Consider the following 13720-nt stretch of genomic DNA (forward strand, 5'->3'; position numbering starts at 1 on the left):
AGTGGAAGCTTTGTAAGTCGTAAAGTGGGAATGGGACCTTAGTGTGCCTATGGGAAAAGAACAGATCTTATCTGTTTTGGTGTTTTTAATTCAATACAATACCGTCTTTTTTACATATTCATTTTTTTTAATAAACACTGACTGTTTATTAGAAAAACAGGGACACCTGGAAAGTTACTTCACTAAATGTAAAGGTTTCATGTTTCCTATTAAGTTAAAAATTACGTGGTCGGGATTTTACAATTTGTGGTTTCTTTTTAGATTGTTTTGGTTATACGCAAATGCACTGTGCAAAATACAAAGGCAATAATCTTTCTAAAACTGCTGACGACCAGGCCATTAAGTAAGGTGGCTGGTCACATTTCATAAACTAAAGAAGATTGTTGGAAGAGGAATAACTTTTAAAAGTTAAGAGGTGACTTTTGTAAATTCTCACACTGATGACGAGCGTAGGATGATTGCACAATTAATTCTTTGTGGCACGCACAGAAATCTGCAGCCATAACTGTGGCTGTGTAGAATCTCAGTCATTCTGATGCAGGGTGCTAGGGAAAAAAAAAACTTTTGAATTCTCCTTTTTATAAAAATACATGTATAAAGGTTCAACTTGGAGAGCCAAAGTGGCACCTAATAACGGTGAGGCAAAGAGGAGATGACAAATAGTGGAAAGTTGTAATATATACTATAATAAAACGTTAGATTTTACTGTTTATTATCCTTAGTGAAGTAGAAGTCCATACCTCTGTGCTGCACATTTCATTAGTGTGCGCTGTAACGCCTGGATGAATCTGAGAGCAAACCCTGCTGACCTTACTAACACAAGCAGCCCCACTGGCCCAGGATTGCATTTCACACAACCACAGCCCATTCCTGCAGCATTTATGTTCCAGAAGATAAAGGCCATTTTATAGAACATGCTGTTTGACACGCAAGACTGCTACCCATATATACACATGTAACTACTTGTCAACTTGCAAATCAAAGGTATGCTTCTGATATATATATATAAAAAGATAATTTATTTGTGTGAGCCAGAACTTCTTTTAAATATATATATAACAAATATCAAACAGGAATAAGAACTTTTATTTTAGTATTTATTTATAGACATACATTTTTGTGTATTTACAAATATATGTATTCATACATAAATATCTATATACATAAAAGAAGTTCTCATTCCTACAAATAGATTTAATAATTTCAGTGGAAACAGTCACGAGTAGTCAACAGGATCTGATCCAAAAAGCCATTCAGGTGTCATCTCTGACAACTTATGGAATGGCATCATCTTCCACCATTAAGTAAGAACACAAAGCTGTAATGTCCACACAGCAGTGTATAGTCTGTGTTTAAAACTGCAGCTTAATAAAAGACATCTAGAATGCAATTAACCCCAAAAAAACTGTTAGCAAAGACCACCAGAAAAACTCCAAAACAACAACACTGGAACTTTAGATAGGACCTCAAGCCAGAAAGACTAAAATCTGAAGGAAAGGGGAAAAAAATTCTTATGGAAAAGAAGAAAAGGGAACAGAAAGGAACATCACCATTAGTCTGAATTTCAGCACTATGTTATTTTTAACATTTTTCAACTCCTAAAATAGCTTCTCTCCAGTAAAGTTGCACCCTGCCTCCACAGAGTACAGCCAGACATTGGGGGTCTAGTGGAGCATCAATAGCCTAAACCCCATATCCTAAAAACATACACATTTCCCATAAAGGCTGCACACATCACTGCTGCATCCAAAGAGGTTTCTGCTTCCAACAGCTGATTTCCAGCATTGAATAAGTTCAGATTCAAGTCTTCATAAAAACTTTGCCAAAGAAATTTCCCCATGGTTACACCTCCCAGAGTTTGATCCCCTCACGTGCTCTCCTAAAACTGCTTGTCAGCCTTGAGAATGCCACACTAATCTTCTATGTATCATTCCAGTTTTAGTCTGTATGCCACTGAAGAAAAGGCCTTCCTTAATCCTAGCACCTGTGGTTTTAATCACCACAGGAAATCCTGTTTCCACTTAAGTCAGTAAGACTTAAATGTCAGCAGAAGCAAATGATCAGATTCACTAACTAAAAATAAAAATAATTAAAATAAGACAGAGAAATATAAGCTCCGTGGTTCATAAACCAGAGGGCCTTGACATCTACTTATAGCAAGCATGACAAAGTAAAGACAGTAGGGTAAAAGTCATCCCTTTAATCTCAAGGTTTGAACTCGTGACCTGCATCTCCTTCTCAGAATTACAGCTGCTGCGTTCTATTTCTGAACTGCATGGTGATGATTTGGGTTATACCTCATTAAATAACACACAAATGATATCTGTAAATACTGGATTCCTAACAGAGCATCCACTGGAGTTTATTCAACAAATTAAAACCATGTAACTCAAATTAGAATGTGCACCCAGACTGCACTGTTGTTACGTGTATAGCAAGATTAATTGGCAGCAACTTCAATAATGGGCCAGCCAGTAGTAATGCCATATTTAAATCATATTCTGCACCTACAAAATCAAATAGCTCTGGGTCTGGCATCCTGACTTCTTCACAAGCTGCCTATGCAGTCTGCACAGATAAAAAGCTCTAATAAGCCAACACAGCTTCAGAAATGTTTTTTCCCTAATGGTTTTTAAGCAACACACATGTTCAAGAACATCCTAGAAAGCTTAGAGAGAGCAATGCATTGTATCTTATTACCTCATGAAACAAAACCAAACCCACAACCAAACCAGACCTCATGCAGTACCAAGATTTTGTGCTGCACCTATCAGATTAGTGCAGAGGTGCCTCTCAGCCTTACACATTTTTAAACCCATTTTCTATGCCTGGCTACTGAAATCAGTGAATGAAGTATTCCTGAATAGTTGATTAAACTACATCCTCCCAGACAGATGGTTTGAGCTTGGTGACTCCATTTAGAATTAGAACATAAAGATCTATTTCTGTAACAGTTCTTTTGATCCATATCCAGATTATTTTAGAGCTGGATCTTGAACAGGCCACCTCTGCGGAGTGGCAAAGATGTTCAATATTTTCTTCTCCTGAATCAATGATCTTTTAGATGGGAATGCAATTAAAGTAGGTTACTCCCCTGGTTTTAGCTGGGCTCTAACGACCAGTCTCTAAGCTTTCCCATCATGGACACTGACTGACAGCTGAAATGCCTCCTCTCACAAATTCCAGTGTCATTTGAACATCCACCCTATCAACAATTAAATCAGAATGTAAAAATGCCTACAAACTGGCTGCAAATATGCATCAGACCCAGTAGTATCTCACATAAAGGACCTGAGTCCACAAGCTCATCCCTGCAGTCCTGTGAAATTAAAAGCAATTAATTCACCATGAGACAGATAGTCCAGCAATGTGCTTCAGCAGCAACAAGTGAATGAGAAATCAAGACAACAGCCTATGTCTGGGAGGCACAGTATTGACATAGAAAGTTCAAGTAAGAAGGGAAATGTGTGTCTATCTTCTTCACATATGTTCCACTTCTTTAATTCTAGGAAATGATGCAAAAATTTAAAGTAAGTAAGTCCAGCAGTTAAAAAAAAAAAGGCAAAACATAGCAGATGGAGAGAACAGCAGTGGCACTTGCAATCCTGGTCTGACCTGCTGGTTGCAGTGCTACAACATCAGAAAGATGTTCAGCACCTTGCAAGGCCTGACCAGACCCCTTATAACACAATCCACAAGAAAGAGTATCAATATATCACCCTCCCAATTTGATCAATGTTCACACTGGAAGTATGTTTATATTTGGGTCTAATACATTGTTTTGGCTGAGTAATGCATCCTTAATTGAGATCTTGTCTGAAGTTCTGAAAAATGTCCAGTCTTTTTCTATTAATCATGAAGAGACAATTCAGAATTTTATAAAGTCTTTTCTTAATTAAGGATAATCATAAGGATATACCAAATTTCAGTAGGTATTGTCAAATAAGTCACTCCTCTAAAAAATCCACCACATAAAAAACCACACTGCTGTTACACCTTTTGTACAAAACTACACCATTGCAGCAATATTGCACTACTGTGCAACATGAACCTCTTTTGAAACCCACTAGGGTTGTAAGTGAGGATGCAGAGTAGCCTGTGGTGCAGACTGACAATGTGTGTTGGACTGCCCTTCTTCTCCAAGCAGCCCTACGAGGTGTGACTGGGAAGAAGCCATGGGCAGGTATGGCAAAGGCTCAATTACCAACAGCTCAGGGGCTCAGCTCTCCAGCGACAGTTTTCATTCAGCTGCCGGACCTCAGGCACCCTTTCTGAAATGGACACAGGCCAGCTCTTGTCCCTGGACATAGGCTACCCTAAGTTAAAGGCTGCTTCACTGCCCACAAAACTTGCAATTTATGGATCACTTAAAAACCAAAGAAAATCCTCTTGAGATAAACTGTACTCAACCTGAAAGGCAATGCAAAATCCACATAATCATGAAAGCCTGACACTATCTTGTTGCTTGAATCAAGCAACACTTTTAAGCTTTTCTGTTCTGAACAAGATTAGAATGTCCTCCTTTATCAGGATATAAAAGCAAAGTTCAAAGCAAGAGAGTGATTGAATAGCTATGAGCCTTAAGTCACAATCTCCACAATTATATTCATAGTGCACTTTATAATGGGCTCATAAGTGGCTCGTTGAATCTTTAAGTACTTCAGATTTTTAAATTATGGCAAACAACCCCCTGTTACCTTCTACTTATGATCATACATGCCTACAACACATGACTTAAAGAACTATTAACATCAGCATGTTTTATATTTAACCATTTCTTAATTATGGCATGAAGTTTCTGATAAGAAATGTAACTACAGCTTATCTTGTAGGTGAACTGTTTCTATTAATTTATTCTGCTACTTCTGAGAACACTATCTAAGTAAGAAATGCTAGTGGTAGGAAAACCTCAATGCAAATCTGATCCTGGTTAGCAGTTCACAATGAACACCACCATATTTACTGAAAACAGAGTGAAGAAACACAAGGAAAATGTTGTAAAATTATGCTCCAAAAGTTCATGCACTGGCACGAGAGAATGGGGTACTGAACCAACTGTGGCATTGTGAACAAATAATGCTTTTTATGAGTATTCCTAAAATAACCCTCCAAAGTGCCTCTTGGAAACTGCTTGTGCTCATGAGTTCACATCCAAAAACTTGATGAAAGTACCCTAATTGAACAAATTTGTATCCAACAGGTTAAACACGCGGATTTAAACAAAAGTAAGTAATTTCAAGGGATGGAGTATTACACAAACACAAGGACCTTTTGTGTTGAAGGTATTCAGTTTGACTGGAGTTTCATTTTTAACATGTCCCTTAAGACAGAAAAGCAATTGAAAAAGATGCATTTGAAAACAAATGTTTTGTCGAAGAAGGATCAGCCATTGCTAAAAGTCTGAAGAAGAATGGTTAAGAAAAAGTCCTTATCTGCTAGATCACACAGAGGTGAAACACTGGAAGTTTACACGCTGCAAGTTTGGAAGCCACTGCTTTAGAACAGCAGTAAATGAAACGTACAGTCTTCCACCATCTGTTAATCAAGAACTTCTTCAGTCTCTAGTGTCTAAGGTCTTAGACTCCCAAGTTTAACAACTTATTTAGCACAAGGACCCAATCTGTGTAACACGATCCTAAGCCTCCACTACCTCAAGCCTTCTCCTGGCCCTCTCACTCCTTACCTCAGCAAGTCTTGAAGAAATCATTGAGCAATTTGCAGGGATTGGAAGTGAACAACACTGATGACTGCTCTGTGTGTATATTAACTGTGCCAGGACTCATTTCATAAGAATGAGAAGCTTGTCATTTTCAGTTGTGCAGAGTGTTTTGCGCCAGATGACTTCTGCCTTCCTCCCTGGAGACAGCTACTGAGCCAGCTCTGAACAGATGCAGCTCTACAGACCACCTTCTTCTGGAAGCATCAGATAGTCAAAAAACTTTTATGGCCTCCAAACAATTAATTTCTCTCTTTAAAACAAATCAGACAAAAAATCCCTATCTTCACTAGGAAGCAGCTTCCAGCTCTTTTGTCCTGCTCAGCTTGTGAACCCAGGAGAGGCTGCCTCACAGCTGCAGAAGTGGGAGCTCTACCCTCCAGGTTTCAGCAGAGAAGATGCTGTGGTATAGTGGCATCAGACACAACAAGAATATTCCATCACCACTCCCAAAGTGTTTCCCTAACAGGAGGCTGAAGAAAAGCAGGGACAAGACAGTTATTTTTTTCCATAGGCCAACTCATGCTTTCCTTGCTGAAAAAATGTTAGCACAATTAATGTGAAGAGAAATTAGACCAGAGGACAAGAGACATGGGGAAGAGCTGACCCTGTGCCTTCTCTTATTAAACCAAACTCCTGCTTTGCGTGCAATCCATAGAATATTAAACTTTACATACTCTGGACTTGGCTTGAAGCCTAACAAAACTGGAACCACCCCATCCTTATTGGCTTTATATAGATAGGTACGGAAATATACAAAGTTGAGATGATTCATGCTCTCTGGAATGAAGGGCAGCAGCACAACTTTGCTTGAGCAGAGATATTCATGGGAGCAGAAAAAACAGAGTGAGCACTCTGACTGCTGGGAAAAGCTGCTGAAGGTTGTTCTTGGTAGCTCTTGAAGAGGAAGAACATTACTGAAAAAGGGGGTAGGGCAGCCCAGAGAAGAGATGGGAAGGTGCCTGGGCCAAAGAAGATCTTTTGAACTTCTAGTCCACAAAAACAGAACTTGTGAAATAGAGCAGCCTAAAATCAAAATATGTAGTCAGCAATTTTAGCAACTCTTGGAGCTTCTCAGCATATGGCACAAAAAAAGGACAAGGCAAAGACAAAGTACAGTATAAAATTTAAGTAACTACTCAATATACATAAAAATGTAATTACTATGCTTCTTAAAAGGCAAGAAATGCTCTCCCCATATAGGCTATGCACTCTAAATGAAATGGAAGCTCGAAATACTTTTGGCAATATTGATAGATTCCACATTTTTCTTAAACACACAAGATTCACTTCAGTGCTTTAATCAAAACATTACTCCAAAAATACACAAACAAAGACCCAGGTATTCTAAAAGTATTTGGAAAGCATTCTGAGATTTTTAATAATCATATCAGGATGTCACAGTTCCTAAGGAAAACTTTAAATTATTTTCCAGAAGTTTGATTATGGAAAGACACTGCTGATATGAAACTAGAGAGCAACTTCAGATTTAAGGGTGCTGATGTAATTTTTCCACAGAAAGCAGCTGAACTCTGTAGAGAGAGAGCAGTGTCAGGTTAGAATGTTATCCCGCTTCATGGACTCAAGCCCCACTGCAGTACGTTTCTGCACTGCGCTCATGAGATGGTGACTCTCACTGCACAGCTGTACAGATGTTGAACCTTCAGAAGCTGAGATAACCATATGTCAAACTTGTGTGGTTTTGCCACTTGGTATTTTGGGTGTATGCCTTCATTTGTGATAATAAATATCAGGCCACAAACGAATGTCGCCTCAGATATCTAATATGTTTAACACTCAAAACAGCTTGAAAATCAAAACATTTCTGCTGTTAGCTTGGAGTTCTCCTGGAAGAATTATGCTACAATATATACCAGATGAATAGGCAAGGGATAAGACAATGATTGCCAGTTGTTGGGATGGGGTTCTCTGCCATTTTGTACCCATAGTTTTTATCCTGCAGTACACACAAAGTTCAAACAATGCCTTTGTTAGGAAAATCTAAATCCTACTGCACATTTCCATGCTGAAGACTGAAAATTTCAAAGTGGCTCCTAATCATATCTTGCCTATAAGCAGGTACAAAGAAAGGCTTGTCTGTAAGGCATCTGTTGAAATGGGAACAGTACCATGCATTTTAACTATCAATTAATGGGCCCCAAGGCTTTTTCTTCATGTAGCAAATGGGGAAATGTGATAGCAAAGTTAAACAAATGACACAGCATCAGACAGTCAGTCTGGAACAGCAAAGGCAGCAGAATTCAACCCTAGCCTCTCATTTAGAACACCCTTATCACCACACAATTCCTTCTGCATATGCTTACATAAAATATATTCTTATGTGCGTTAGCTTCTGCACCTCTGCAACCAACAACTACTGAGGAGAAATTGCTGTAGCTTAAAGAAAGGCAATTGTGTTATACCGACAGATGACTTCCAAAATTGTTACTGTTACGGCCCACACTAAGAAGAAGGGTTTTGGTTTGACCCTTTGCACACCCTGAGGAATTAGCATTAGAGCTGACTAAACCCACAGGATGAATCCTGGCTCCTCCTTGAAAAAGGCCAGAACACCACAACTGTAAATGAAGCAACACTGAACACCATTTTCTGTGGTATTGTTAGAAAAGCTCTCCCTCCCCAATGAAACCAATAGCAATGACTGTCCTTTCCTACCAGACTCTTAGCTTATACAATCTCAGACTCCTATCAGTACGGTGAAGTCTCTGTCTTTACAATTCTGTTTCCAGAGTTGTCTCCAATCAAACTAATGCTCCTAGACCAGAACTGTCACATGAATGGTTACTTTCCTTTATTATCTACAGAACCTTTTCTGGCCAAAGTAGTAAAGACTCTATAGGAGTCCAATAACTTTACAAGGTGACGGCATTTCTGTGTTTATTGTAAGCAATTTCTATTGCAAATTGCAACAACTTTTCAAAGTGCAGCAGTGATTTGGAAATGCAGGCACACTAATACATCAATTGCCATGACTAATGTGTAAACTTTTAATGACCTGGGCAAAATCTATCTTTCATTGGGCAAGTGCCACTATTTTGACTGTACAAAATGTTTTGGAAATATGTTGAAAATTATACTTGTTTTGGAAAATATTTCAGGATTTCAGTATAGCAAACGGAGCTATATTAAATAAAAGTTTGACATGGAGGAGAAAACACTCCAAGGTTGTGTAAGTCTTTTTTTTTTTCCTTTTAAAAGAGGTATCCTCCAAGTGTTGTACATTCATAGAATGCTGACTTTTTATCCAAACAAACTTAAGAAGATAAAACATTATCTTGAATGGTTTTCATTCAGTCACTGTCATCTTCTTGTTTCAGACCACCTCCTTCTTCACTGTTGCCCTCTCCATCGCTTTCCTTGTCCCAGTCCTTCATAGATGCTCCCATCATGAAGTCATCACGCAGTATATTCCATTCTGGCCCCTCTTCAGACTTCACTTCACCCTGAATGTTTGAGGGGAAGACAAGAAAGAACAGAGGAACGAGATAAACGTGAAAGGCAGTAAAAGATGCAAGGTCTCCATGCAATCAAAATAACACCTCCAACAATCAGCAGACTGGGGGCCAGGTCTTTGTGCAAATGGTACAGAAACATGCAGAACAACCAAAAATGACTTGATGCTAAAATGCAAACTTGTTTTAACCAACCAATAAAAGAAATATGGAAACAAAACAATTATTCCTCACGGATGAAACAGTCAACCCTGGGCATGGCTTCCTTTATTAAAATCTTTCCTGGCAATCAGAATGGATTCATGATATCATTTATTAACCCCCAGGTGCTGCTTCATTAGAACACTTCTTGGCACATTTCTAAAACACAAATATGGATTTAATAAAGGCTTAACCCCCCAAATTTAATATTTAACATATTCGGTGATACATGAACCAAATCCCCTTTATGTGAATTATTACCTCACTACCTGGGCTTGTCATATGGTACAAAGCTGCCTCTAAAAGAAACAAAGTTGATCTACTCTCAGCAAGCCAACAACACTTGACTCCAAATTTCCTACCTCTTGGAAGTGGATAAACTCGAGGCCCACTGCATGGGCTGGTGAATAATAAAGAGAAGGGCCGGGAGTGGAGTTTCAGGTTAGCGCTGGAAACAGCGCTCGGTCGCTGTTCCCGGGGGTGACAGATCACGTTTGGCAGTGCAACAGCCCCATCCTGTGGCAACACTTTCACACAACAGCTGGAAGTTGTGCTTGCATCCTTTGCGGAGGAAAATACCCAAAGCTGCTCGATGTACTGAGGAAGGATTTATTTCAGTGTTTATGCCTTAGCAGCAAAACATTTCTGAGGAACAACATGGCTCAGTGTCCAGCAGGCAAGCAAAAACTTGTCCTACCAAAGTGAAATTAGGGGCAGTGAAAACACTGATTTAATTCTGCAAGGTCTTTGAAAATAAACTTAACACTGGCACCCCAGGGAAGCATTCCACACTCCCCTGCTCCAAAGAAGGGACCTCAGCATCCTCTGCAAACAAGATTTGCCTCCTGGATGCAAAACCTGCAGTAAATGTATGATCACTGTAGACATCTGTCCACACCTCTTTTCTGCCATGCATCTAGGAATGTGATACCACTGCATGTTTAAGCTGAAGCCTGTGGGAATCAAGATTTGGGATAGAGCAGCATAAAGAATTTGATTTCAGGAGAAAAGAGAAATGAAGAATGCGAGTCCATTACTGTAAATAAAACATGTGCTATCACACCATCAGAAGTTATCTGAGTGCAAAATGCCTGCCAAACAAAGTATGTGTTTTTAACAGGTAATCAAAGCAGAAATGCTACATGTGACTTCTGCAGTTCTTTATCAAACACTGCCCTCACAAAAATAGGATAACAAGTCTTAACACTTTTCTTCCCAAACGGAATTTCCCAGGGCCCAGCTCAAATAAAGAGAAACTCTACAGCTGTTCCTCAAGATGTTTGCACTGGGTTTCAGTTTAGGCTTTGCTTTTGTGCCTTCACAGATGCTCTCATTAATGCCTTCTCCCATCCAACAATTCCCCTTTTCCCAAGGGTAGTGCCTCCTAACCACCCACCACTCTTGCAGCAATTTACTTCAAGTGCTACACCCAGTAAACCTAAAATCATCTCAGAAGGGGCAATCAATTACTTGGAATTAAAGAGCTACAGATAAGGTAGGTCCCTAGGCAGACCTTAAAATTTTCACGAGATTCATCTGTATTGTTATGACAGTGCAAACACAGGTAGTCTGTTCTGGGATGCAAGGAGAGGGAAACTACTGTTTTCCTCCTTTTTAACTGTATTGCAGTTGTACATGTTTGCCTTTGCAGAGTAGAGACTAGTTTAAAAAAAATATCACCAAAATCACCAAGTTCTTTCTTTTTTAATCCCAGATCTTTGATAAATCAATATTTGAACAGTGAAATTTAAGAGCATTGAATCTGAAATACTTAAAAGGAAACATCCCATATTTCTTACAAAACAATCTACATTTTTTGTTTTCAATAATTAATCCAACAGAATTCCCTTTTTTTCCAGATGTGCAGAACAGGGATTTTTTTTTTCTTATTTTGTTTTGGTTTTTAACAGCACAGAAGGAGTAGATTATTATCAGCAATGACAGTTGCAAGCTCAGGGTTTGAAAAGCTCAATCCTCAAATTCATCACAAGCTACTATTCAGCAACCATTAGTCCTTCTTTCTGGCTATGTCAAGTGAACAACAGGACAAAAGCAGGACTTGAACAAAAGAGGGATGCTGATCCTCCATAGCATTACCCATTCTGTAAGGCACCACAAAGGCCTGAATAGAGTTTTACAACAAGCCCAAAGGAGAAAGACAGAGGTAGCATGTTCATGGCTCAAAGATGAAGATTAAATGCTTGAAAGCAAATATTTAATCAATTTTAAGCATGCCTCCAAGTGAAGAAAATGCCTTATTTAGTATCTTCATTCCTAACTCATTTACTACTTATTTTCCCCTCAGAATAAAAACTCTCCAAATCTACTGCATCACAAAACATTCCCGAAGTCTTACGAAAATATGCAGCGAGAATATTTGTATAATTAACAATTAGTTGAACTGTAACATCACTTCCCAACTTGCTTTATGTAAGAATGTTAATACAGTTGGGTTTTCAATGCCATAATCTAGTTTCATCTAAATAAAACAAAACTGATTCTTGGCACGTGGAAAATAAACCAACTTTCAATCTACACAAATGCTTTTGAACTCCCAGTCAGCTGTTCATGCACATCTCACTACAACACTGAAGTCCCCTTTGAACATCCCCAAATGAAAACAAAGCCAACTATATAAACAACAGAGTGTAATGCTACATAATGTGAATCCTTCAGTAAGGCAAGGAGTGAAAAATTCTTGTGTTCCTTTTTTCCTCTCCTCTTTTATACATTGGAATTGGGTTTTCTTTGCCAGAAGGGTCTGCCAACCTATTTCAAAAGGTCTGAGAGGCAGCAATTAGTAAAATACCTCAAGAGTCACTGTTGCTTTACTAATTGCTGGTGATGAACTTGCTATCATGAGCTGAAATAAGGCAGACCAAAGCATGTACTGCGGTTACTCTAGTGCTGATACTTGCTCTGATGGACTCATTGTCCAGTTGAAAAGAGTATAGATTAAAAAAAAAAGAAACAAAAAAAAAAACTTGCCCACTTGTTAGGCTATCACAGGATTAGCTAAAGCCTCTCACAAGTAGGGCTTTGTAGTGGGGACATACTTCCTGAACTAATTCTGCTTTGAAGACATACTCCCTAAAATCTGCACCAGGATAAGAGGAACTGAAATTCTTGGCCAAGTCCTAATAAAACCACCAAACAGAGGTCCAAACTAAGCTCGAGCTAAGCTTAGTCCTGTCACTTAGAACAAGCAGCTGACCTTTGCAGGATCCAGGCTGGAACTGCCTCCTGGATGCTTTTAAAGGAATTGGTCTATGAAAGCCTTGTGGTAGCAACAGCAGCTATAAGATCAAATTAGAAATCTCCATGCTTTTGTTCATTTAGCACCACAAAAAACTGGAGCTAAAAAATTTGCTCTTGGTAAATGACAAGACAGTATATTCAACTGAGACCTGCCAAATTCAACACTGGAGCTGTGGCAGACAGCACTTGACACACCAAGGTGTGGGATCAAACTTCTCTGCTCTGTCTCAAGCAGGATGATACCTGCCCGAGCTTTTCAGAACCTTACACTCAAGCAGACCAAAGTCCACAGTGTTTACTGGTAAGTAATGGCATTAAAAGAAGATATGCCTTGAAATCAAACAAAAGACAGCATTTCACTCCACTGTCCATCAGCTTGGGTCACTTGAGCAACTCCAGCTTCTGTATCTGCAAAACAACAACCACATCTACAGCACCATGGAGATTCCCCGAGAGCAGTGTCCAGAAGAAGACAGGAATTCCAGGGTTTTCAAAAAGGAACATTTTTCAGACCTAGGGATTACAATCAGCACACTGGACCCCCCCCCCCACGCCTTTGCTCTGTGTATAAGATGAAATGCCAGAGCTTGCAGGGGCATCTCTCTTTACCATCACCTACAATAAATGTTTATTTGTACCTGTCAGGGAAGGAATTTCTAACATAAATATCTCTCAAGCAACAACTTTAAGCACTGAGAAAACAATTCTAACGTGTCTAATTAATCTGAACTGCCTCCCCAGGTTCCTCTGTTTTGCTCAATACAAATATTTAAGACCTTGAGACACAGCGAAGCTTTTGTCATAAGGAAGCAGTTAAAAAGCGTAACTGCCAGAACACATTCTCACATACATCTGACAATTACCTTCTCTGTCAGCCTGCATCTTGCTCTGAATGACTGCTTCTATTCTGGTTCTCATCCCCAAGCAAGTCCATGTAAACTGAGCTCAAAAAACCCCAATCAGGCAGCACAGGCATACACTGAACTGCGTTAAATGTGAATTTAAAATAACAATAATAATGATAATAAAACCCCCACTTGGCAGAAGAGGGGGAGGGAATGAAAAGCAAAGA

At 39.1% G+C, this 13720-nt stretch overlaps 1 protein-coding gene across 1 annotated transcript in view; it reads right to left on the reverse strand.

The window, feature by feature from the left end:
• Positions 1–1210: 1210 nt before the first annotated feature.
• RRP15 (ribosomal RNA processing 15 homolog) overlaps positions 1211–13720 on the reverse strand; it is a 28565-nt gene continuing 16055 nt past the window's right edge. Inside the window, exon 5 of the mRNA XM_030945756.1 lies at positions 1211–9180. Within this exon, the coding sequence (XP_030801616.1) occupies positions 9028–9180 (153 nt within the window). The 3' untranslated portion in view covers positions 1211–9027. The remainder of the gene's footprint in view (positions 9181–13720) is intronic.

This window comes from Camarhynchus parvulus, chromosome 3 (genome assembly GCF_901933205.1).
Source record: "Camarhynchus parvulus chromosome 3, STF_HiC, whole genome shotgun sequence".
NCBI classification, from domain to species: domain Eukaryota; kingdom Metazoa; phylum Chordata; class Aves; order Passeriformes; family Thraupidae; genus Camarhynchus; species Camarhynchus parvulus.